Source organism: Dromaius novaehollandiae, chromosome 4 (genome assembly GCF_036370855.1).
Source record: "Dromaius novaehollandiae isolate bDroNov1 chromosome 4, bDroNov1.hap1, whole genome shotgun sequence".
NCBI lineage: Eukaryota > Metazoa > Chordata > Aves > Casuariiformes > Dromaiidae > Dromaius > Dromaius novaehollandiae.
In genome coordinates this window covers 34,248,663-34,272,566 of record NC_088101.1, presented here as the reverse complement: position 1 = coordinate 34,272,566, position 23,904 = coordinate 34,248,663, and the positions used below count along the sequence as shown (strand labels likewise).

Here is a 23,904-nt window from a genome sequence, read left to right as displayed (position 1 = left end):
GGATTCATTTTGTAACCACCATAATCTCTTCCCTGGCAATGACATTATTGTTACGTGGTAGTCACTCTCTGCTGGCTTAGCTTTCTGAGCTGTGAGGCCTGATCTACTCGTTTCCCATCTCGGATTCCCTTGGTTATACTGCTAAATTCCTCCCCAGTTATTGCCAGCTCTTTGCCTACTGCAGTTTTTGCGCTTTGCGGGAAAGCAGTCATGTAGGACTGCAGCTTTGCTTGATAATAAATCTGCAAGGAGCTTCAGGAGACTTCTTCTTTTCCTCCTAAAAGTGATTCTGCCTGGGGAAAGTGGACTCTCATTCATAAATCAGGTGCTCAGAGATTTCATCATTTCAAATTCCCAGCAGAGCCTTCTGTAATAAATAAAACAGCTTTTAATATGCAATTACATCTTCACTTCCTTCTTACTGCATTTATCTTAAGTCTTGCAGTGAGGTGCCTGTCTGTGCGAAGCAGTTAAGAGGAAGCTGGAACTGGTGTCCAGCGCAGGTTGGTGCAATACACGTTGGAGAAAATGATTTGAATGTCTCCTCTGCCCCACTCTGCTTTGTTTCCATAGATGAGGTTAGTGCAGGCTGGTGTTTTATTTTTAGAATCCCATATCAGGTTTGTGGTTATAGCTTCCTTGCCTCCAAGTAAGCGCTGTGAGTTACTATTGCTTCTCATCATCATCTACGCTATTGGCAGTGCTGTAAGCGCTTCCAGAAAATGGGCCAAGGAAGAAAGTTAAATGCTGGAGCTTGTGCATGAGCAGAGGTGCTGCCTTCATCTCCTGATTGAGTGTAAGCTACACAATAAAAGACAAATCTGTGGTTTTGGGTTTCTAGTGGAAAAGGTCACAAAATTCTGAGAGTACGTAAAATTCTCCCATGTAAGAAATAAACAAAGGATGTCAAAGCATGGACTTTCAAAAGAGGCATGGAAGTAGTTCATCAAAGTGCTGACTGAGAGCACAGGAGTGGCAATATATTTGCATTTGCATCTTCCAGGCCTAGGCTATGCAGCTTTTTGAAAGATAAGTGTTTGTGAAAGAAAGTGGCAGACGCACTTTTACCGGTCCACTCTAAAGCCACACCTTTATTGCAATACCCTAAATTAATGATGCTGTCTCTAAAGATGAACAAGCATACATAATTATTAGAGCTGGCAGCCACCACCCCCAAAAGGACTGAGGACACTGTCATTTTCAGTATGGAAATTCTAAATACAGATCCTTGACTAGCTGCTGCCCAGTCTCTTGGGCACCTGACTTTCCATCAGTAAAGTCTCCTCGGCCATCTGTAGGCAAGGACACCTGAGGGTAATCCTGAGTTCCTGGGGCAAGCCTGACTCCAGATAGGATTGACTAGGCCTGACTATTACAATAAGAAAGAAAAAGCCAATTTGGGTCATTGGGACCTTGAAGTCCTTGGGAAGGGTCGACTTAGGGTCAAGTTACAGTGCAAGATAAAAGCTGGGTCTGAGTATTCATAAGTCTCTTGGGAACTGTAGTGAACTTTGGGCAATCAGGATGCAATGGAAGTAATCTGAGGATGTTTGATATTGGTGCTTGATGGACACATGGAAGTGGTTCATCAGAGTCAACTGAGAAGTCACAGGGGATGATATATGTCTTATGTTTTAAGTCTATGTTTCATTTAATTTTTAAAGGTGTATTTTTAAAAATAAAGCCCCCATTTTACTTGCATTTCACATTGTTTCAGCAGCTATGTGCTGACTTTTGTGCTTACTACTTTTTGGTGCTTTACAGTACTTATGCACTTGCTGTGCAAGCAACGTGGTGTGGCCAAGCAGAGACAGCGTGTCTAACATTTGGTGTTGTAACCTCAGCGTTCCTTTGTGGATTTAGCTATTCTCTTCAATAACTGCTATATTGTCCTGGTTTTCCTTGGGAATACCAGGAATGCTATCCACTCCATGCAAAAAGATTCAGGATCTTGTTGAATGTGAGATCTCTCTTTAGCTTGTATTCCAAGTTTCAGATGAATTGATTCAGTCCACTGCTCTTCAAAGAAAGGTGTTTTATAAAAGATATGGGCTTAACACGTTATGCCCTGGACTGTGACGTAAATGAATGCCTGATTCTGGTGCGGTTTGGATAACCAGTCGGAGTCGGTACACAGTGTGATGCCTGCCAGGTTCAAATGTCTATTAAAATAAAACAAATCACATTGTGAATGTAACAATTATCCCCAGGCTCTCAAGGGCTGTTGACAGATCTGCTTCTGCTTCGTACTGCAGCTAGAAGTGTTTGTGTAGAATAAGATGCTGTAATAAACAGCATTAATCTCTATACTTGGTACCTTTCTAGATCTTAAGCTTTAGCCAGGAGTGGATTTACGCTAGTTCACTTTTTTAGGGAACCCTGCTGGAAAAGGTATTGGAAACATGTGAGAAGTTAATGAAATTTACTGCCCTTCCCAGCACCCTTATAACACAGTTTGACTCTTTGAAGTCAGTTTGTCATAGAAGACACTGTTTATGAGGTGTAACCAATTATAATCCAAACCACTGAAGTCAAACACTAGGAAGAAAGCAAGTAATTAGACACAGCAGAAGCCTTTTTCTCCACTTGCTAGGTGATAGAACGCGAGAAACTCTTTAAACGCAAACTGTGGCCTGATTCTTCTCTCTCTTATGCCAGTGGCATGCTGTTGTATCTCTGCCAGTGTCAGAGGTACAGAACCAACGCTTCGAAATGGAGAATGGGGTCCTTTAACTCTCACTCCAGCAGTTACATCCATGGAGCATGTGGTGGTGTAAATGAGAGCATACCTTAATAGCTAGTCTTTCCTTTTTCATTTCTCCCCTGGAAAATCACAATCAAAAGAAGATAAAGAGAAGTCACACAATTTAATAGTGTCTGAGCTGCAAGCCCACAAATAGCAATTCTAGTCTGGAACATAAGGATGGAGCATATTGGGAGGCAGTGAAAGGAGAGAAGCAGCGATCTGCTGAGGAGCATGTTCGTGACAATAAACAAAATAGTAATAGCTCATTGCTTAAAAAAAAAAAAAAAGAAAAAGAAAAAAAATTGCCTGGATCCACATTAGTATTTACAAATATGTGGATTCAAGGTGTGCTGTGACGATTCCACACCTTTTGCCTCTATGCTCTTGACCTTGATTCTGTCCTGGGAGGTGGCATCCTTGTAAGCTTTGTGTGCTCATTTTACTCCATCTCTTGTAACAGATGGGTAAGACTGTAATTTTTTCATACTCTGACATGGTGGGAACCATTTCATCCCTTCACTGTAATGAGCTGTCCTGTAGGCTGCTTTTCACATGAAAAACATGCGGCAGAGGGACGTTTATGTTGGAAAATCCTGCTTTGTTGTCCAGGGTTCAGAATTGCCTTAGCTCATCATGTTCATTTTGTATAACAAGAACGACCACCAGGGAAGGCCTAGAGAAATAGGTTGGATGGACTCTAGAGCATGGTAGTTACCAGGCCAAGGCTGTCCATCTTCTGATCTTGCACTGAAGTCCTGGGATTTTTAAATTACCAGGGCTTTCTTGCTGCCTTCCGTGTTGTATTTTTTCTCCCGCACATAAGGTTATTTGGATAAATTTGTACTTGTGACTTCTTCAACCACGCTTTGGCCCTATGGACTATGCAATGGATGATTAGATTTTAAGAGTGCCAAATTCTGGGAACAGTTTGTTTGGAAAATTGCTTAACAGATTGCAAATGGTGAATAAATTATTGCACAAGGGAACTTTTGAGAAGGATCTTGAAAGTCCTGTGGTGGTAAATTTTCAACAGACTAAAAAAATACAGATCATACAGGCTCATGCTCATGAAAACCAAATAAAGCTGTTTCTGGAAGCCATGTGAAGGAATTAAGATATTTCTTCTCTCCTTTTTTCATTTTTTAAAAATACATTATATTTATATATAAATGAGACATATGTTTACATTTATATGTTTATTTAAATATAACATAAATTATCTTTCACCATTATGAGAACACAGAAAAAATGTGATTTATCTCTTCTAACTTTGCCAGCAAATTGTTTCTTTAGACTCTCCAGTAGTCCAGATTCTGTTCCCTTACATTTCTTGACTGGGTCTCATTGACACAGTTTTTCCCAGGACAGTAGACTCTGAGCATTTATAAAACCCAGATTTAAAGTGAATGCAAGGAAATGATTTTGGCATGGCCACTAAACAACAAAAGTGTGCAGACAATGTATTTTATGCTTGTGAACTCAGCTGAATCTGTGGGGCATATTTTGACTCTGTGCTTGTTTCATAGAAAGATCAGCCTGCAGTGGTCACAGCTCTTAACACTTACTGTTTGTTGTTATAAAACTTGTCATTAAGCTGGGATATGAGCTGTAGACTTCTGGGAATGCTCCTCAGCTGATTTATTGATATTGTTGTTCTTATCCCCAGGTTCTCTATTTTTTTATTTATTTTATTTTTTTATTTATTTTTTTTGCTTGCTTGGTCTTCTCTATGTGTTTCTCTCAAAAATATTTGCAGGAGCTAGTGCAGTACCAGAGCAGATTGTCAAAAGATCTATGATTCTGCAACATTTAAGGTCAAATCCAAAGCCCAGTGGATATCCTGATTAACTGAACCCTATGCCCTGGCTCCAGGGTCCTTCACAGACTCTAGAAGGATGAAATTTGCTTGCAAGCCATACGGTAGTGCTTAGCACTGCATGGGAATGCATTGCAGCCCTATACAGCCACAGGCTAACTAGCTGTACTCCTAATGCCAAGGTGGATGCCTCAGTAACTTGTCTTCTGGAAAGCACAAGGAAGATGTGCCTTTTATTCAAGCTGCCATGATGCTTCATTAAAATTGCTTTGTATATAGGGCAGAAAGGGAGGATTTGGCTGTGAGTAGTAAGTAGGGGGTAAACTTAAAATGGGTAGGGATTCAGTTTGGTTTTAAGCAAGATTCAGCTGTTTAGAAGCTGCCTTAATTGTCTGACTCTCATCTGGTTTTATAAAGGCTTTTAATTATATTGTCCATATTTTCCTGATTCAGGTTTCCTCAGAATTTTTATCCTTTTGATACTGATTTTCTTTAAAGTCCTGAGAGAAGAGGTGAATATTGCAAAAGACCTTCCTGGCAGCTGCTTCCCCTTATACCAGAGAAGCAGCCAGCTTGAACATCATCCTGGCAGTAATGCAAAGGGCAGTCTGAAACCATTTTATGGGTTTGGGGCTAACACCAGCATCTGAAGTTCTACTCAAAGAACAGCTAATTTGCAAACAATTTTTCTTGATTTTGAAACCTGGTGAGATTTCATTCTGAGAAGAAATGCCGAAAATTTTAAAAATATTTTTTGGAAGAGCCCTGCCCTACAGGAACTAGTAGCCACTTCAATGCAAGTTCAAGTCCTGAGTCTGCTTTATACAGATCAAATACTGCAGTCTCTCATATCGAAGCATAATGCTATGATTTTGAAGCCATTAGCCTTTTTGAGGTTTCTCTGGGTCAGACAAAGAGATTTTTTTCTCTAAGATTTTTTTCCTATGAAATGTTGTACTAAATGGTCATTTCCTGTCAAAAGTTTTGGTTTAAATGAAGCAACATTTAAAATGAAAAATTATCATTTTCCAGAAATTTCTGACTAGCTCTAGTCAAAAACTTCTGGCTAGCAGCGTAGTAGTTGTGAATTCTTATCTGAATAGAAACTTGACTTATCAGCATGGTAATATGTTACATTCGATTCATAGGATGCAGAAGTGAAAAGGTGAAATCTGCATAGACAGAGGCAATTTAATGGAGACTAGAACTCAGGTATGATTTTCCTGATTCAAAGAGATGATTTAGAATTGTAGGAGAATATATAAAATACAGGAAAATTGGTACCACGATCCTCTAAGGAAAGGAGCTAATCTTTAATGCTAATGGCATCACAGGTTTTCTGCCAGTGCAGTGACTGTAGTTCACAGCAAGAAGTATAATAATAGTATTCTCTTGCAAACTGGGAACTGCCTCTTAAATTGGATGGACAGGATAGACATGATTAAAGCTCTCACTTAGTGTTTTTACATATGGCTCACACCTGTCTCTCTGTGCTTTCAGATGATTCAAGGACCAAGTGTAAATCTGAACTCAAGTGTCAGTAAGAAATGAACCACATTGTATTACTCATCCCTGAAATCTTGAAACCGGCCGTTCATTTTTGTCTAAATCTGGCACTGAAAGCAGGGCCTAATAAGCAGCCCTCGAATGTGCTACGCGCCAGCGTACTGCAGCCCTCCGAGGGCCTGCTCCTGCCGGGCGACGAAAGGAGATGTAACCTGAGTGCTTATTTCACTCAACGGCTTAGAAGTCACAAAATCCCTCATGCTGCTCCAGGCAGGAGTTATGATCCTTAGGCTTTGCATTGAATGGTACTTTCTGACTAGTTCTAGTTTGTTTTGGGAGGGTTTTTTTGGTTGTTGCTATTATTATGAACAGGGGTTAGTGCTGCTCAGCATAATGAGGCAGGACTCCAGGCCAAGGACACTCATGTTTGGAAGTAGGGGGGACGGTTCCTTGTTTTAAACCACCATTTTATTTTAGAGGAAATAGACTGGGATTTAAATTAGAGGCATTGGGTAGTACTAGGCTGTGTGAAGGTTGGTAAGTATCTGAGATGCAGGGCAGAAGGTTTTAACCCAAGCAGGCAAACAGTTGGGCTGCTTGAATTCAAGAGAGACTAGTGGTTGTACTTAGTGAAGAAAGCAGCTGGGTATTTGGTAACAGTTAGAATGGGCAAAGATATTTTGTTTGACAGAAGTTTGACAGAAGATGTGGTTTCAGTCATTGAAAGGGTATTTGTAAAAATAGTTCAAATGTATTATTGGCTGGAAACTTTCTTTTAACGCTGGGGCTAGTGGGGTTTATCCAGTAGCTCAGCAGTTGAAAGGTTAATACATGGTGCAGAAGATGTAATTAAAATTTCTGTTCTGAGAAGATTTGAAACTGTATTTCCTTACCTTGAATCAGATGCTAAGTGGGTCGAACTCAGTTTACTCCAGGTCAGGTAAGGACCTTAACCAAACTGGCTGTAAAATATTTGGCAACAGAACTACAAAAACATTTTTCACACAGCCATATTGTTGACATACAGTTTTGCACTATTCCTTCAGTCAGCAACTTTGTAGTTTTTCTAGCAATAGAGCACTTGTATTCCAGGTTATCTGCTCTGGTCCTTGCCATTGCCTTCTGCATCAACAAGCGCATCCTACAGTCCAGCTTCTTCGCCCGAAACCGTGGGCTTGAGGTAGCACAGGGTTAATGCAACGTCATCGTGTCTACCCAGATGTGATACTGCAATACAACACGATCAACTTTCCTACTTACATGTCTGGGTTAATATAGTATTTGACACCACAGTTTTTAAGGTGGGCAAGATGAGCAACAGTGATGTTGCCCCTGCTTTATTTATTTATTTTTTAAGCTCAGTTTATAGCTTCCTTTCGGCCCTATAAAGGCATTCTTATGTCAAGTATACCTCTGAGAAATAAAGGACTAGTGCTGAAGAAAATCCTTAAATTCTGACCCAGTTGTATTTCTTTGAGGAAAAAATCAGCAAATAATAAATGTTGTTGGATTCCAAAAGTCACCTCGTCCCTTGAGCTAATTAGTAGTGTCCTTTGGGATTGTGCTTGCAGTCTTTTCTGGTACATCAGAATTCCTCATTTATCTCTCCCTTGATCCGGCAACCTTCACAGCAAAGTTTGCTAGACGTAGCAACCTTTCCATGCCTTCAAAAGCAATCTTTGTACAGTCAGCTGGAGGGAACAGGCCCTGGAGCAGCAGCTCCCAGCCTCTCCTCAAAGGCAATGCACGCACCCTCTCTGTCAAACAGCGGCTTGCTGGCTCGGAATTAAGGAACCAAACAGCACTTTCAGATCTCCCTCTGTCCTTGGTGTGATGCAGGTATCACTTCAGTCTACCAGTGATACCGCGTGGAGAGAGACTAGAGCAGCACTGACAACATCCTGGCTCTGTCCTTTATTTGAACGTTTGCCTGTAGGATGACTTTGGACAAATTCACTGTACCTCACTGTGCTTCTGTTCCTCTCCTTTAAAATAGGAATAATTCTGATTTTTTGCCTTCCTGTCTGGGAGGACATGCTATATAAAAGTTAGATGTTATTATTTATTCATGCATTATTGTTTCTTTGTCTTTTAGCTAAGCTATTAGAGGCGAAAATTTGTACTGTTCCTATTTGTGGGACATATTCTGCTCTCATGTATCCTTATAAAGTGAGACAGATCACTGGGATGTGGTAATGTGCGCGAGGGAAGAATTGCAGAGACGAGGGCAGGATTTTGCATGTGGGACATTTCTCACCATGGCAAGATGCTGTAACCCCCCTGCCCCAGGCGGCAGGCATGTCACCCTGCCAGCAGGCACGTCACCCTGCCAGGCGCTGGGGAGAGGGCTGCTGCCTTGGGCCCCTGCCGGGGCTGCCGCTATGCCTGCTGTCTGGAGACATCCAGGGCCAAATCCCCCGGGTCTGTTACCCACCTTACCGCTGGTTCAAGTGCTGATACCTGCGGCCTTCCTAGCTGGGCTCAGCTTGGACGTAAATACAATTAGGCAGCTCTGACCTCTTGGGTGGGCCATACTTTTCATCTAGGAGACATGGGGACCAGAGCCTCTTCACATCCCCAAAGGATTCCTCCCCCCAAAGGGTTTCTCACCTCTTCTTGCTTATAAAGCTATTTGATTTGTCTAGGTGGTTTGGTTTAGATGCATTATTTTTGCTGGTAGTTTCTAATAACGCTACTTCTGGATCACCAAATATGCATTCACCATCATTAGTGGCTTCTTCTCATGTTATTTGTTTCATGTTCAGGGAACAGCAACCAGATTGCAAAATAATGAGCTACCTTGTGTATTTCAGAAACATACCCCTCGCAATATGCATTTCAATGATTATCGTCACAGTTGGCTATGTGTTAACAAACGTGGCTTATTTCACTACAATCAGTGCTGGGGAATTGCTGCTTTCAAAAGCTGTAGCAGTGGTAAGTTACAGAAGAAAAATGCAAAGCTCTATCCCTGCTGCAGTTTTGTTTGTTGATGTATTCTTATTTCCAGGAAAAAAATCAGTGGGACACATCCAGTCAGGCTTTTGTATGGCTTCTCTTTGCATTAGCATCCAGGTGAACTTAGTTTGGTTCTTTGCTGATGAATGGGATTGCACTTAAGGCCACTGATAGTATTTATAACATAATATTAGCCCATCTCTATTTACTTAAGATAACAAAGTCAATGGGACTTAAACTTACAGCCAAGTACACGCTCGAAAAATTCTCCTCTAAATTGTGGGCTGACCTCTTGGGAAGCAGCCAACACAGCGGGATTGGAGGAAGTGGGCGGTCTGCACTTACTTCCGTAGCAGGAAGCAGTGAAGTTGTCTCTGCACAAAGTGTGTCCTGAGTCATTAAGAAGGGGGTTGGTGTGAATACCGGAGTTCATTTGGGAAGGAGCTGCAAGGCAGCCTGGCTTGGAAATGATGCTTTGTTTTTCCTGATTTGTGGTGATGACACTGATTTTTATATTCATGCTGACTTGCAAAAAGGAAATAAAATTTTGCATGTACTTTCCAGTAATGACACTGCTGTGGCTTTTCGAACTGATGTGGAATCTAAACAATGACCAAAATCTGTAGCTCATGGGAGATTTAGAAGCAAAACGTTTTGCAAACCTCGAGAAAATTAAGCATGTCTCCTGTGGTGCCAAAATCCAAACTGAGGCTCTTACTGTAACCTAGGACAATAAAACGTGCGTGGATGGCATACATTGTTGGATGGTATCAGCTAAGTAAATTGAAGGCTATAGAAAAAGATATTAAGTATGCAGATCAGAACTTGACCCGTGCAGATGGGGTCTTCTCTTTGAAGTCATAATGATCTAAACCAACCTAAATTAGGGCCTGAGTCCACCTCTGCAGCACTGCTGCAGTTGGCAGGCTGCCATATGCAGTCAGGTACTGGGTGAGAGTGGGAGGCCTTGTCCACAGTAATCTCAGTGTCACAAAAAAAAGAGATACCAAATACACAGGACAAGTTTCAATGAGGGATGCAGAAGGGGGTACGAGTAAACTTACAATACTTGTTAATAATTTTTTAATAAAGTAAGATTGCTTTCATGTTTTACAACGGAAAAATCACTGCGTATTTCTCTCTCTTCTAACAGACGTTTGCTGAACGTTTAATGGGAAACTTTTCTTTAGCTGTACCAGTATTTGTTGCCCTTTCCTGCTTCGGCTCTATGAATGGTGGCATTTTTGCTGTCTCCAGGTGAGAAAATGCTAATATTGTTGCAGTTGAAAGGCATGGGATATACTTGGAAAGTGAGGAGGCAAGGGGAAGGGAGGAGGATTCATCCCTTTATTAGGAAATGAAAAATGACTATAATGTTTACCATCTGTGGGGATTTTTCCCTCTTTGTTCCTGTTGGCTCTGATATCACATTATTGAAACCCTTTGAACAGTTTGAAAATGGATCCCTTTGAGTGTAGCATTTAATGGCCTCTTTATTTCATACAAAGGAGGAAAATTGGAGGGAAAATATTAAGCAATTTGAAACACCAATAATAGCGTAAGGAGGGCATGCATTCAGAGATGGCTTTGATTTCTGCGTATGGGCTTCTGCTACTCTCTTCCTTCCAAATATCTTAACCAAGCCGCAGAAGCACTGCTGTGCTCTATGACTTTCATGAGCTGCTTTGCCTAGTCACGGTAATGAGCACATTTAAAGTCTGTCCACATTTATTTCCCACCAGGATGTTCTTCGTTGCCTCCCGTGAGGGTCACCTTCCGGAAATCCTCTCCATGATTCATGTCCGCAAGCACACTCCTCTGCCAGCTGTCATTGTTTTGGTAAATCATACAAACAAATGTTCCTGCACAAGAATTCACATTACAGCCTTGCTCCGGAGGATTCAAACAGAATTTGGGCACTGCTCGAGTCTCATTTATTAATGTATATCTGGGCTTTGGGCAGGGCAGAGGACAGGAAAGGGAGGACTGAGATTCAGGAGTTGTCTTGTTCTCTCATCTCCTCTTGGCAGCAGCGCTTGACTGCCTATAGCTGCCACCTAACCCGGGTCTTACTGCCCTGTATTTCTAGGGACCTGCTAGTGCTTAGCTAGTTGCCTTTCAGAGAAACAAATTCCTTTTTTTTTTTTTTTTTTTTTTTTTTTTTTAAAGGAGGGGGGATTCATTTAGCTGAAAGTGCAGCAAAACCAGCATCTGGGAGCACCCTAACGGCTCACTATACCACCTTACAGTGAAAAATGCAAACAATTACGCACCACGAAAATGAGCAAGCATGTGCCTGGGCGATAGCCTGTGAGCTGTCTGAGGACAAACACCAGAATCAGAGAGGAACTCCTATTAGCAAGCTCTGCAGTGGAGGCAGCACTAGACGTTGGCCATGTGTTTGCATTGCAGGCTGATTTGTATGGTAAAATATTAGGACAAAATGGCAAAATACAGGCCTCGAGTCCGTTTGCATAATGCCAAGTGGATGCGCACTTATTATGCAAACTTCTTTGGAAACCTGTGGGTGTTCAACCCCTTTTTGGGGACCAATGACTGTAATTGTGTGTGGGCAGACCTCTGCACCTGAGGGGCCTGCTAATCTCGGTAGAAGATGTGTGTGTGTGTGTGTGTGAATGTGAGTGTACGCTAGCATGATCAGATGCGTATACTGGAATTTAAATCAGTTTTTGCACTAGATTTCTAAAAGCGCTCTTCTGAAGTGCCAGTTGAAGTGTTGAATTTTATATGTATATATACAACTGTAGGCATCCAAATTTTGAAAGTTAGGTAACATAATTATGATGAAAAGTTTTAATGGAATTTATTTTATTTTATTTACTTCACATTTACTTCACATTTTATTTATTTAGGTTGAAGTCACATCTTTTGTGTAAATTGCATTGACTGTTTTCTCTGGAATAAAATGCACTGAATATGTTAATGCATTTTCTTTTCCTGAAAAAAAATTCTGCTATTGCATCTGCTCCTGTTACACCAGTGCATTAATTTCCTTTGAAAAAGCCACAGATTCTCATATGAAGATGGCATTCCTTCAGAAATTGTCATTTTCTTCTTGCCCCAATACAAGTAGGGCAGTTGCAGGATATATTCTGCGCTGACAGTCTGCATTTTAGCATTTTCTTGTTTTATTTCTCTGGCAGAGAGCTAAACACTGTAAGAATGGAAAGAGCTGTTGAGGAGAAATTCAGAAAATGAGCATATCCATCTTTTAGGCTTGGGAAATCAAAAAAGTCTTTAGGAATTCAGAAATCTGTTTATTACATATATGCTGGTATTTGATAGATGTATGTGTGTATAACAACTCCAAGAAACCATGTAATCCTATTGCAACACTACTTTGTTTCTTTTCTCAATAGCACTCCTTCACTGTGCCTGGCCCTTTGTTACGTTATCATGCTTATAGCTGAATTTTAAAACTTTTAGGGCCTGAGTCTATATAGAAGAAATCCTGCCCAATATAAGTCAGTGGTAAAATTCCTGTTGACCTTTACAGGGAAGGAGTTTGTTTAATATCTGTGTGCAAAGAACCAAGCACTTTGTAAATCATTAGAGGTTGGAAGCCAGAGACACATATTTGAAATATTGATCCTTCTTGCTCAAATCCATGCTGTCTTCGCTGCTTAAAGAAAAGGAAGAAGGAGGGGAGGGGGCAAGGCTTTGACTTGAGAGAACTAATACAATTTAGTTTTCTTGACATAGGGATTTAGCTCAGCTTTTTACCACATCTGCAGTGGATTTTACCTGGCTGCCTTGTTATAAACCTGGAGAGGCTGTCACCACCAGGATTCTCCGTTTTTCTGAACACGAGGCTCTAGTAAAGGAGACTCATTCCCTCATCCCTAGATGCCAGGACTGTGTCATTTCAGACGCAATGTGTCTCTCATGTTGAGTGTGGACTGCCCTTCATAGCTGATCTAGGCTTCAAATATTCCCCTTTTGTCCCTAGATTACCCTGAAAGAGATCCACGTAGCCTATAAAAATTATCTAACTCAAGGTAGAACACTTGAGTTTATCCATAAGCTTTTGCCTGCCTCACAGAGATGCTTTACGTATCTCAGAACACCTTTTTAATGAGGAGATGTTTTTATCCCACTGTTGTCTCCCTCTCTTGCTGTTCAGTAGCCTCCTGAGTGACAGCTAAATGCTCCCTCTGCTTAGGAGTGGTTGCGTTTCAGCCACGTAGTAAGCCTACACCCTGCGAGCTAAGCCCACCTGGGCCCTCTTTGCCCGGTCTCCCCAGTGGGCCTGGGGGCCCGGGCGATTCCCTCCTCTTCCCCAAGACACCTGGCCACCCCAGCTACGTGTTGATCGCACACATGGTCACGTGCAAAAGGCAGGCCTGAAGTCTGGGGCTCTCAGGTGTCCCTAGGAAAGGCTGCGTTGCTTGTCCCCATGGAAAGGTTTGGTATCACTGCCGTAAAATAACAGAGGTCAAGCCACTGAAACTCTCTGACGCTCTGAATTTCTTTTGCAGCACCCTCTCACAATGATAATGCTATTCAATGGGGATCTCTACAGCCTCCTGAATTTCCTCAGTTTTGCCAGGTGGCTTTTTATTGGACTAGCAGTTGCTGGGTTGATTTATCTCAGATATAAACGTCCTGATATGCCTCGTCCTTTCAAGGTAACCTCCGCTCTTGCCTGTTTTACATGAATCCTTCTCCCTCGTATCTGTTGTGTAGCCAGAAAGTAAAGGAGCATTTTCCGATAAAAAGTTAACCTCCTTTTCATGAAAAGCAGAATTAATAGAAAACAGTCTTTTACACTGAAGAGTCTCCTTGTGTTTTCCTGCAAGATGGCCAGGGTTACCCTGGCTGAGTTGTCTTCTGCAAAGAGAATTCTCTGCAACTCCCTGGTGGCTGTGGGGGAGCCATTGAGGTGGCTGTGTGAAAGTGAAGATGTTTGCTCAGTTTTGTGTGCCTGTTGTGCTGAGGCAGTCTGACACAAGTTGAGGTCTTTAACAAGCTGTGTGAAAATACCCCTAGTCCTAGGTACTCGCGTAGGCTTCACACTGCAAATATTAGGGTGACATGTGGCAACCTGATTTTCAGCCAGTCCTCATTTTAACGTCTGCCCTGATAAAAGCCTGAATAATTTTGCCTCCAATATTTGTGTCAGGCATAAGCATTAATATTAAACATTTATCTTTCATTTACATTGTCTATCCCATACAGAATATGCCAATTTGATGTGCAAATAAGTTACTAGTCCTTTTATTGTGATATTTGGGACTCTCAGTTGATTTGCTGACACCATTATTGTGAACTCAGAAAGAAAATGCTAATAGTCTGGCCAACAGCACTATAGTCACTTTGGCTTTGATTCTGCCACTCCTCTTGTTTATTGTAAGTAGCATCTTACAAAGTAAATTGTCCCATTATGTGTATGGAAAGATAATGTCCATCATGAATAAAAGTGGAGGAATCTTTCCCTATTTATATATAAAACCAAGAAGCCTATTTTACAGAGGACTAAGAATGTGTGCTGTTGCATTCTTGTAGACATATCAGCAAATAAGAAGGTCAACGGCACAACCCATTTTGCTTTGATTAAAAAAATGCTTTGACAGTTCACAAAAGAAGAACAGTAATGCTTCAAGGCATGAAAAGAAGGGAATAATCTCCAAGGAATTCGCCAGCTCTCCATTACACCAAACATCTCACAAGCCATGCCCATAGGCATTTCCTTCAGAGGGGTGCTAAGTTAGTGATTGTAGTGGTGTTTTTGAAAATTGAGAGAATTAATTTGATATTGCTATTTTTCGTACTTTGAGCACTGATAATGCTATCAGTCATACTGTCAGAAAGTGCTTTTTCAGTAGCTATCAGTTGCATAATGCTATCAGATATCTTTATCGCTAGTCAAATGGTGTTTAATTTGCTCTCCTCCTGCCAGATTTTGATTTTTACCTTAGAAAGAAAATCAATATGTTCTTAATAGTTATAAAGGGTGACTTGAGCTCCTTGCTGTGTTTTCAAATGTTTTCTAATAGGTAATTATGAAAGAGGAAATCTTTACTACAGTTAGTGCTGCTTACTTACCTAATGGAGGATTAGAGAAAGGACTTGTGTAATGTAACATGTTTACAGCCGTTACATTTTAAAGGATGTAAAGCAGTACAGTATTTTGGTGTGTAATTAAAAGACTGCTGTGGTACTCAATGCATAGCCCTTTGCTTACTTTGCTTTTTGCAGTCGCTTGCATTTTGCGGGGATGTTCTAGATGCTTGTATTTCTCCAGAACTATCTTGTAGTGCTGGGTTTTATCCAATATACATTGCATGGAACATTAAATGCCACTGTCATTCAATAACAAGGTCAATGTGAAGTAATGGTTGTTTGTGTGGTTATCTTTCAGGTGCCTCTATTTATACCAGCACTGTTTTCTTTCACCTGTCTCTTCATGGTTGCACTGTCACTTTACTCTGATCCAGTCAATACTGGGATTGGATTTGCAATAACCCTGACTGGAGTTCCCGCCTACTACCTCTTTATCGTATGGGACAAGAAGCCAAAGTGGTTCAGAAAGCTCTTAGGTAAGTCCCCTCCTCCTCTCCGGCTCTGGGAATTTTTCAGAGCTCCCTGTATCGTGAAATCCTTTCAATTGAGCCTCTCTGCTGCCCCGGTCCAGGGGGGGGACAATGCACGTTTCTCCTTGGTGAAAGCTATAGCATTGGTCTGCCACTTACAGTCAGTGTCAGCTAACTAAAGAGAGAGGTTTACAGCAGCCTGTGCCTTCAGCTACAGAGACTGACTGGTGTTTTTCCCGAGCAAAAGGCACTTCAGATGACTGCATATCTCTTCCCTGCTCCCTGCTCACCTGCCTCCCCTACAAACATCGGATTCCTTTTAAATCACTGACCTTCCTCCCCTGGCCGTTTGCCTATGCTAATTGAGGAAGTATTTCCTGATAGGGAAATTGTTTTGGAAACGTAAACGTCCCAGTTGTGATGACAGGACAGGCTTGGGACTTGCTTCGGGATCACACATCTGTGGGCCACAGGGGAACGCTTGGCATGGGACCGGCACGGTCAGGCTCAGTCCGGCTGTGCTGTCGTTAGTGACAGCTTCAGACAAAGGGATGACAAAATACTCGGTGCCTGACACACGTCTGTGGAAACTGTTGCTGTTTCATGACAAAATGACTTCCAAGGGGCTTAGCTATAGCATTTCACCCCTGAAATGCACTGAGAGTCATTTTGATACCATTTCTGACAGTTTTTAAAAGCATTTGTGAAAGTTCTGATGTGTTGGAGAAGTTATTCGAAGCACTTCAGTTAGAAAAAAAAAAATCAGTACCTTTTATTACAATCCCTCATCCTTTTTTTTCTTTTTTGTGACTCAGCATGATGTGGATGTAGGCAAAGGTTTTGAAAATATTTAAGAAGTGATGGATAATTTGTTAAAACAGAAAGAAAACCTTTTCTGCTGCAAGACAAAGCAAAACAAAAGCCAAACCCATGAGTTTTCAACAAAAGTTTGTTTCTCTGTATAGCTGCCAAATTAAAGACATGTGGATTGTCTTTAGTGCTTTAGTATTGAGTAAAGGATGTTTTAAAATGCACAGCTCACAATAAAAGGATATATGTGTATATATATATTTATGTAAATAGTTTAGTCTTTATAGCATATATGTATATAAGCCATATATTGTGTCTATTATAGGATCCATGAATTTCTCTCTCAGTTCATGCTGGGAAGTCCATAGACAATAGGGCAGAAAATATTTACAGAAATGATTTTAGTCAATTTAAGGCCAGCAAAATCTGGCTTCCTTAATTTTAAACTCATGAAGTTGTATATTATTTGGAATGACCTGGGGACAGGTAGAAAGTTTCAGTGCAAATGAAAGCAGTTGTATGCAAAAGGACGTTATATTAAATAGTTTTTATTTGTCTGCTTATAATTTCTCAGTCTTGATATTTAGGGACTAGGGAATTTTCCCTTATCAAACCCGGGAGATTTTTTTAGTGCTTTCTGTGAAGTCTCAGAGGTTTTGGAACAGTTACTTGAATCTCTGGCCACAGGATGCCAGTGTTGAACTGCATTACTTGGGTGAGAGAAAAAATATTCTCTTTAAGGTAGACTGGATACATGTAAAGGTTTTTCTGCCAGCTGTGACAATGAAGCAAAATCTTCTAGCTCTTCAGATAACACAAAACTCTTCTCCTAGAAAGAAGGCCAGATGCCTGTGTAATACATATGGACACCCTGTACTGGCTCAGAGGGGAAAGCAGCAGATGCCAGTCAGTGGGTGAAATAACTTGTTTGCTTTGCAATTATTATTCCCCAAATAACAACAGTAATGACAGAAAATTGAAGTCGACAGTTTTGGGTGGAGAAGAGTGGTGATCCACTTGATAAATAAAAATATTTCTTTTTTTCTCAGATTAAGCAATAAATGCTCTCCAAAGAGTCACTATTAAAAAAAATGAATTATTTTGTGAAAGTTAAGGCTGCTCCACTGCATAGCCTGAGAGCATTTTTCAAAAGCATTGAATCAGGATAAATTCATTTAAGGTGCCTCTGTGAGATGTGGGAAACAAAAGTCACTGGGCAACTGCAAGCCTGATATTCTAACCTGGAAATAATATGCAAGGCTTTAGATGAACTTAGAAAAGAAAGGATAGTGCCAGACACTGAGGTAAATGGAAAACATGATAAAACGTGACTGTAATTTACCAACGGTAGATTTTTGACAGATTAACTGGGTAACTTTCTTTGAGAAGACAACTGATTTTTCATGGCAAAGGACAGTGTGATAGATCTAATCTCCTCAGACCTGAACAAAGCGTTTTGTGTAGTACTACAGGGGAAGTCAAAGCATGTTAGCCTGAACACAGCGTCATGCTAACAAGACAGTTCCCAGGCTGCTTCATCCATGCAGCGCAGCGCACGAGCAGAGCAGGGGGTCTCTCTCTAGCCATTTGCAAAGTCACCTTTAGAGCAACGTGACTTGTTCAGCTCTCCCGAGATGGCTCTGAGACAAGAGGTGACTGCTGCTCGTAAATGCCAGGGGGAACATGTTTAAGTAAAGGACAGCACTGGTGCAAAAGCACCTGCGTACACACCAGCCCCGCGTAACGTGAGACTGCAAATTAAAAATGGGGTTTGTAACGATCAGAGGAGAGGGATGTTGAACAACCACAGGGAGGAGCGGGGAAAGGGGCCCAGGGTGAAGATGGATCATGAGCAGTTTGCAAAAGGGATTTTGAGCTGGCCACAACAGCAGAGCCCTCAGATGGATTACCCAGGAAATGCTCTCCAAGCCTGAACTTCTTTGTTCTTTGGAAAAGTATATTTTGACTGTCCTCTATGGCATTTGCATTGCCCATTCTTCTTACTAAATTAGTATGTTAAATAAAAAACAACCTACTTCTTTGTGAGGTTAGTAGTGTCTGGGTGGTACTCTGCAGTGAGAATAACTTTTTGTTCTCTCCTCTTCCAAAGGAATTTTAGTGTGGCACCAGATAAGCTTGCACAAATCATTTTCAGCTAGTACAGGCTTCATTTGACCACCGCTATTTTGCTTCTTGTAGAATTAATCTGAAAATGAAAGGAATCAAGTCTAGCAAGTCCTACAGAAGCAGGTAGATCAATGTACCCAAGGACGTGGCACCAGCAGCAGAACTATTACATTTGGACTTGCTCAGTTAAAAACTCAATCTTAGATTCATATTTAAAAATCCTATATTTCTTTATAGTGGACTGAACTGGGAAGAATTAAAGGTTGAGTGCTGGCTTCTTCATAGCCTGAGTCGATACTGGAAAACAGATTTTCTGTTTATATACCAAATTGCTTCTTTAAGGGTTATTTACAAACACCACTCGCCACTTGCTCACTCAGGATATAGCACTGTGTATTCAGTTTACTTGTCTTTGTTGAGCTGATGATGTCGGGCTCCACAGGAATTCATCTCGGCATTAGGCTGCCCCGTCTCATACACAGCCAGTCAATTTCTGCTTTCTTTCCTTGCCCAAGCTTTATTTGGTGCTTATAGATAGCAGCTCAGGCTTTTTATGAAGGTTGCCCACTGGGCCTTATTTACAGTGAGTTCTCCTCTTGAAAAGGAAAAATGGGCTTTAAAATAGAGAGAAAACCAGCTGTTAGTCTCATGGTATGTTAAGTTGTCTTGGTATAAATAAGAAGCTGGTCCTGTAACCTCAGGTACCACTCAAAGCAGATGCTATAGAGATACAGCCTGGCTGCAGATTGAATCATTTTTTTCAAGAAAATTCTCATGATTCTGTCTTACTCTGTGCATATTGCAGCCAAAAAAACCCACAGGAGCAGACTCCCCCTCCCAAATGGGGCTCCGTTGCTTTGCGCGTGCTTTGTGGCAGCGCCAAGTGATGCTCTGCTGTATGAAAACGGAGACTGCTGCCTGCCCGCAGCCCCGGGGAGGACGAGGTCTTGCAGCAGGTGGCTCAGTCCAGTTAATCAAACAGGATATTAAACTCACAGCCAGTTCTTGAGAAGCCCGGGCCTTCCATGCCCTTTTCCCGGCACTTCTACACCATCGCTCAGCTTGATAGAAACTCTTTTCTTCTCCCCCAGTTGCTCAGCCTTGAACTGGGAAGGGGTGGGAAGGCAGGGGCCAACCCCTGCTGGCTTCCCGCTGCTGGCTCTCCTCCCGGCTCAGCTCCCAGCTGTCAGTCCCCGCTGGCAGAGGGGAGGGCGATGGAGGAAAACGCGGTCTCCGTTGCCTCTCAGCCTCTCTGACCCCATCAGTTCACAGCCAAAGGGCAACCTGGCTTGCATTGAACCGGTGACTCTGGAGAGGAGAGCAAAAGATAGTAAAATTTGTGTTAGACAGGAGAGCAGGAAAGTGGATTCAGCTCGTGTCTTTTGTGAGCTGCATCGGGTTTTACCCCTCCTCGCTTTATGGTGGTGTCAATGCCAATGGGGAGTGATAAACATTGGAAAGTCAGAGCTTTCTTTTACAGTAATTCCTGCTGGTTTAAAATGGGTTATTAAAAAAAAAAAGAAAGTGATAAGCAAAAAGAGTGGTAAGTGAATGTTCTTTTACTTATTCGTTAGGTAAGTAATCTGTGCCATTTATAAATCGGTACTCTAAACAGAAAACCACCAAAAGGAAACAAATGTCCAAAATGTCAAACAAATATTATGAAATTGCTTTATGTGCATGACGTTCTTAGACCTGTAAAGAGGCATTATAATCATCATTTCCTTTTTTTTCCCCTCTCTTTTGTTTAGGCAGATTTTGGCACAGCTGAATTAACTTGTTTGAACTCTTTTGGAGTTTTATTTCAACATTAAGCTTTGTTAAAACTAAATAGTTGTGCAGAGCAATCATGCTCTAAATTAGCCTTTAAAGACGTACATACTTTTATTGGGCAAGTTTATACCTATATACCCTTCTGGCTATCATTGTATATGCATCTCTTTGGATCAGAGGCAAAGAAAGCACAGTTGAAAAGAAAAATTTTATGTGAGACACTTAAATGATCTATGCACCAGGTATATACAACTGATATGAACAGTATGTGCAAGTAGGATGTATAGCAACTAAGACAATTTTCCTGGTTGCTTTCCCTTTTCATTCTGCACCCCACCCCACCCCCTCTAAAATCTCCTCTGTGTTTGCTTTTATCTTTGCAGACAGGGTAACTATAACACTGCAAATCATCTTGGAAGTTGTCCCAGCAGAGGAAGACCAGAAATCATGATCCTCATGTACCTGAAAATGCGGCTTTTGACTTGGTGTTTCATTTCAACCTGAGGAAGAGGGTAGGGAGGTTTCTTCCCATCCTAATATTCTGCAAACTGGAAGAACAAGTCACAGCTGAGATGCATACTGAATGAGTCAGTTACCAGAGCTGTATTTTATCATGTTGCAAAGTTTCTTAATGTGGTTGGTTTATATGTCGAAAGCAAGAACAGAAACAACAAGAGAACACCTCTCTTTACTATTTCTTCTATTACAGTGTCATATTTTAACAAACTGTAGGTTCTTCAAACTAGGATTTTTTTGCATTATCACTGAAAATATGTTTAAGCAATGTTCAAATAATAGTCGGCTATACTGTGAAGAATGTATCCTGCTTGCTGTCCCTGAAGAACCTAATTCTCACCAGAGAAAGGATGAGATAGAGCTGCTGAGTTTCAGCTAATAATAATGTTCTTCCCGTCAGTCCGACTGGCAGCCGTATTTTACTTCTTTTGTCTCACTGGGAGCACCAGCACATTGATGTAGAAATACAATGGTTTCTACCACCTTTGCGGTGGCAAGTTCAAGGTTATTTTGTTCCAGAGTTGTTACAACATAGCATATAGGAGCATCTTCTGAGAATGAATGTTTATGCCAGTGGGGCAGGTAGCTTTTAGCTTTGGGGCAGTAATTTCATACCTTTTAAAGTTTCTACCACTCTGAAAATTATTACTGTTTTTACTGACATTTCTTTGTGTACATATACATAGGAAATACAGCAACAAAGTAATTGCCTTCAAACAAGTAAAACAAACCATTTGAATGCGACCTCCACTGGTGTACAAATATTTTTCTATCTGGAAACATATGGACCTGCAGGTATCAGTCAGGCAAAACTGCTTTTAAAGTTTTATATAGTTGTTGATAGGATTGTTGAAATGAATAATAGTCACTGGTTATATAATCAGTGGGAATTCTGTACAGACATGGAAATAAATGCAGTACTATTTTATGAGTAAGGTGTAAGGCAAGCTATAACAGATTTGTTGATTTGAGTAGGACATGTACCTAATCTGTGGGTTTTTATTTGAGCACATTTCAATTAACTGGGCTTTTGAACACCATGAAAGAGGTGCTCTGCCGACATCTTCTTCCTGGTTTTATCTCAGCTGAAACAGGGAGAAGCTATCAAAACTGATAAAATCAAACTAAATTGAAGTTTCATCTTCAGAATAATGTTTAAGCTGAGACTTGGCTCAAATATGAGTTGAAGTTTTGCCCTTTTTATTAAAAATAGCTGTGGATAAAAGACATTTTTTAATGCTTAAAAATGCTGTTTTATATTGTTAGTCAAAGACTACTCAACCTTAAGATTAAGGTTCGTTATCACTCTGTTGAGAAGATGTTTAAACATTCAATGCACTACGTCTAGGACTGTTTGCTATTAGTCGTGTGTTTCATCAAAACTTTTATGAAATTAAGACAGCAACATTAGACTTCCTAAACTGGGAGAAAAGCACAACTAGTAGCCAGACCACTACAGTAAAGGGAGACTGTATATTGTATATGTATTGTATATATCCAGAACAACTCCTGCCATTTTAAGGGTTTACAGTAAAATGTCTTAAAATTTGTACATGTTAATGTCTTAAAATTTGTACATGTTTTTCCTACCTATATTTCTATGGTGGAGCTTCATAGAAATAGGGAAATGGAAGTAACTGATGATGTAAAAGAGAAGTAATTTAAGACACAGAAAACATATTACAAAATATTTTTTCTTTAAATGTTTTCTGTTTACAGTAACTTAAAGTGTTATTTGAAACTTTGTTAGACAAACATTTTGGGATAGATTTTTATGTTGACAGCGCATGTGTCTGACGAGCATTTACGTTTGAGTCAGGAGTGGGCTTCCTGGCCATCCCCGTTCGCCATGTTTTGGCTCACATCATCGTGGTGCATCTTCAAAGCACACAGCTGCCTTCCTCTCCGATGAAAGGAAGCTGCCTGGAAGTGCCACCTAACATGCTCCTCCACTCGTGGATGTTCAGTGCGTCGCACCACAGCTGGTCCGAAGCAAAACCTCCTGCAACGGCAAAGGCAAGGATGCTGGGTCTTCAGCGCCGACTCTTTAATTCCACATATTCACTCCTAATGCGCCGCATTACTTGATAATTTAGACACAGACAGTGTTAACTTCTGGAAATAAATGGCCTCTGTAAGATTAAGTGAATATTGTTTTTTTGTTTTTCCCATCGTGGACTTGCACGTTCAGAAATATTACTAAGGTCTGATTCAATGACTTTTTTTTTTTTTTACTAGGTTTATTTTGATGTAAGCAGTTAATTTGTCCCTTTGGAAATCCTGTAACTCATTTAATTGTGCAGTTGTGTATTAGGACGAGAAAAAGTATTCTGAAAAATAACAAACCAATTTTTGAAAATGCACATAGATTCTAGATTCAGATTCAGCTCCATTAGCATATACAATCACGATACAGAAATATTTTAATGGGATTTCCGCTGTGTTATAAAAGTGTTACGGACTTTTATGACACCTGGAAGCTATGCATACGCCAACAAAAGGAGGGGAAATGGTAACAGAAAATTAAAAGAAAGCCTTGAGATATTTTTAAGACTTTTTTTTTAAGTATTGTCTTCAGATTCATAAAGGAAATTTTTCTGGAATAAAGGCTAAGTTTTATATAAATATTTCTTATTAGGGCCTGAAGCAGTCAGGGCAATGACACTACTTTTGTGAAGAATTTTAGCAAACCTTATTTTTTCTTCATTTGTTTCTTGCTTATCATGCCTTATTATCAAATGGGCTTTATCAAAACATGTATTTCTTTATGTTAAGGTGGATGCTGCTCTTTTCCTTCTTTGAACTTGCTGGTCTTCTGGGGCTTTGTATAGGCAGAAGTCCCACTAAAGGCAACAGAAATGAAAATTTTTATCTGAGTAGCAAATATTTATGAGGCTTAGTACATCTCTTAGAGAAATAGTTCAGTATTTGAAGCCTAAGAAGGTGCTGACCTACCTTTGCACCTCTGGATTTGGACTGCATGAGGCGTAATTTTGTCTGAGGGGCAAGTTTTCATTTCTGAAGCCTCCTCCCAGCTCTCCACGGACACAAGTGCCACCACATTTTCCACAGTGCTACAGGTGTCAGGTCTGTCCTGG

At 40.8% G+C, this 23,904-nt stretch overlaps 1 protein-coding gene across 1 annotated transcript in view; it reads left to right on the top strand.

The window, feature by feature from the left end:
* SLC7A11 (solute carrier family 7 member 11) overlaps positions 1-22,950 on the top strand; it is a 61,322-nt gene extending 38,372 nt beyond the window's left edge. Inside the window, exons 7-12 of the mRNA XM_026106154.2 lie at positions 8,882-9,005; positions 10,180-10,283; positions 10,769-10,865; positions 13,526-13,675; positions 15,409-15,586; positions 20,674-22,950. Of these exons, the coding sequence (XP_025961939.1) occupies positions 8,882-9,005; positions 10,180-10,283; positions 10,769-10,865; positions 13,526-13,675; positions 15,409-15,586; positions 20,674-20,741 (721 nt within the window). The 3' untranslated portion in view covers positions 20,742-22,950. The remainder of the gene's footprint in view (positions 1-8,881; positions 9,006-10,179; positions 10,284-10,768; positions 10,866-13,525; positions 13,676-15,408; positions 15,587-20,673) is intronic.
* Positions 22,951-23,904: the final 954 nt, after the last annotated feature.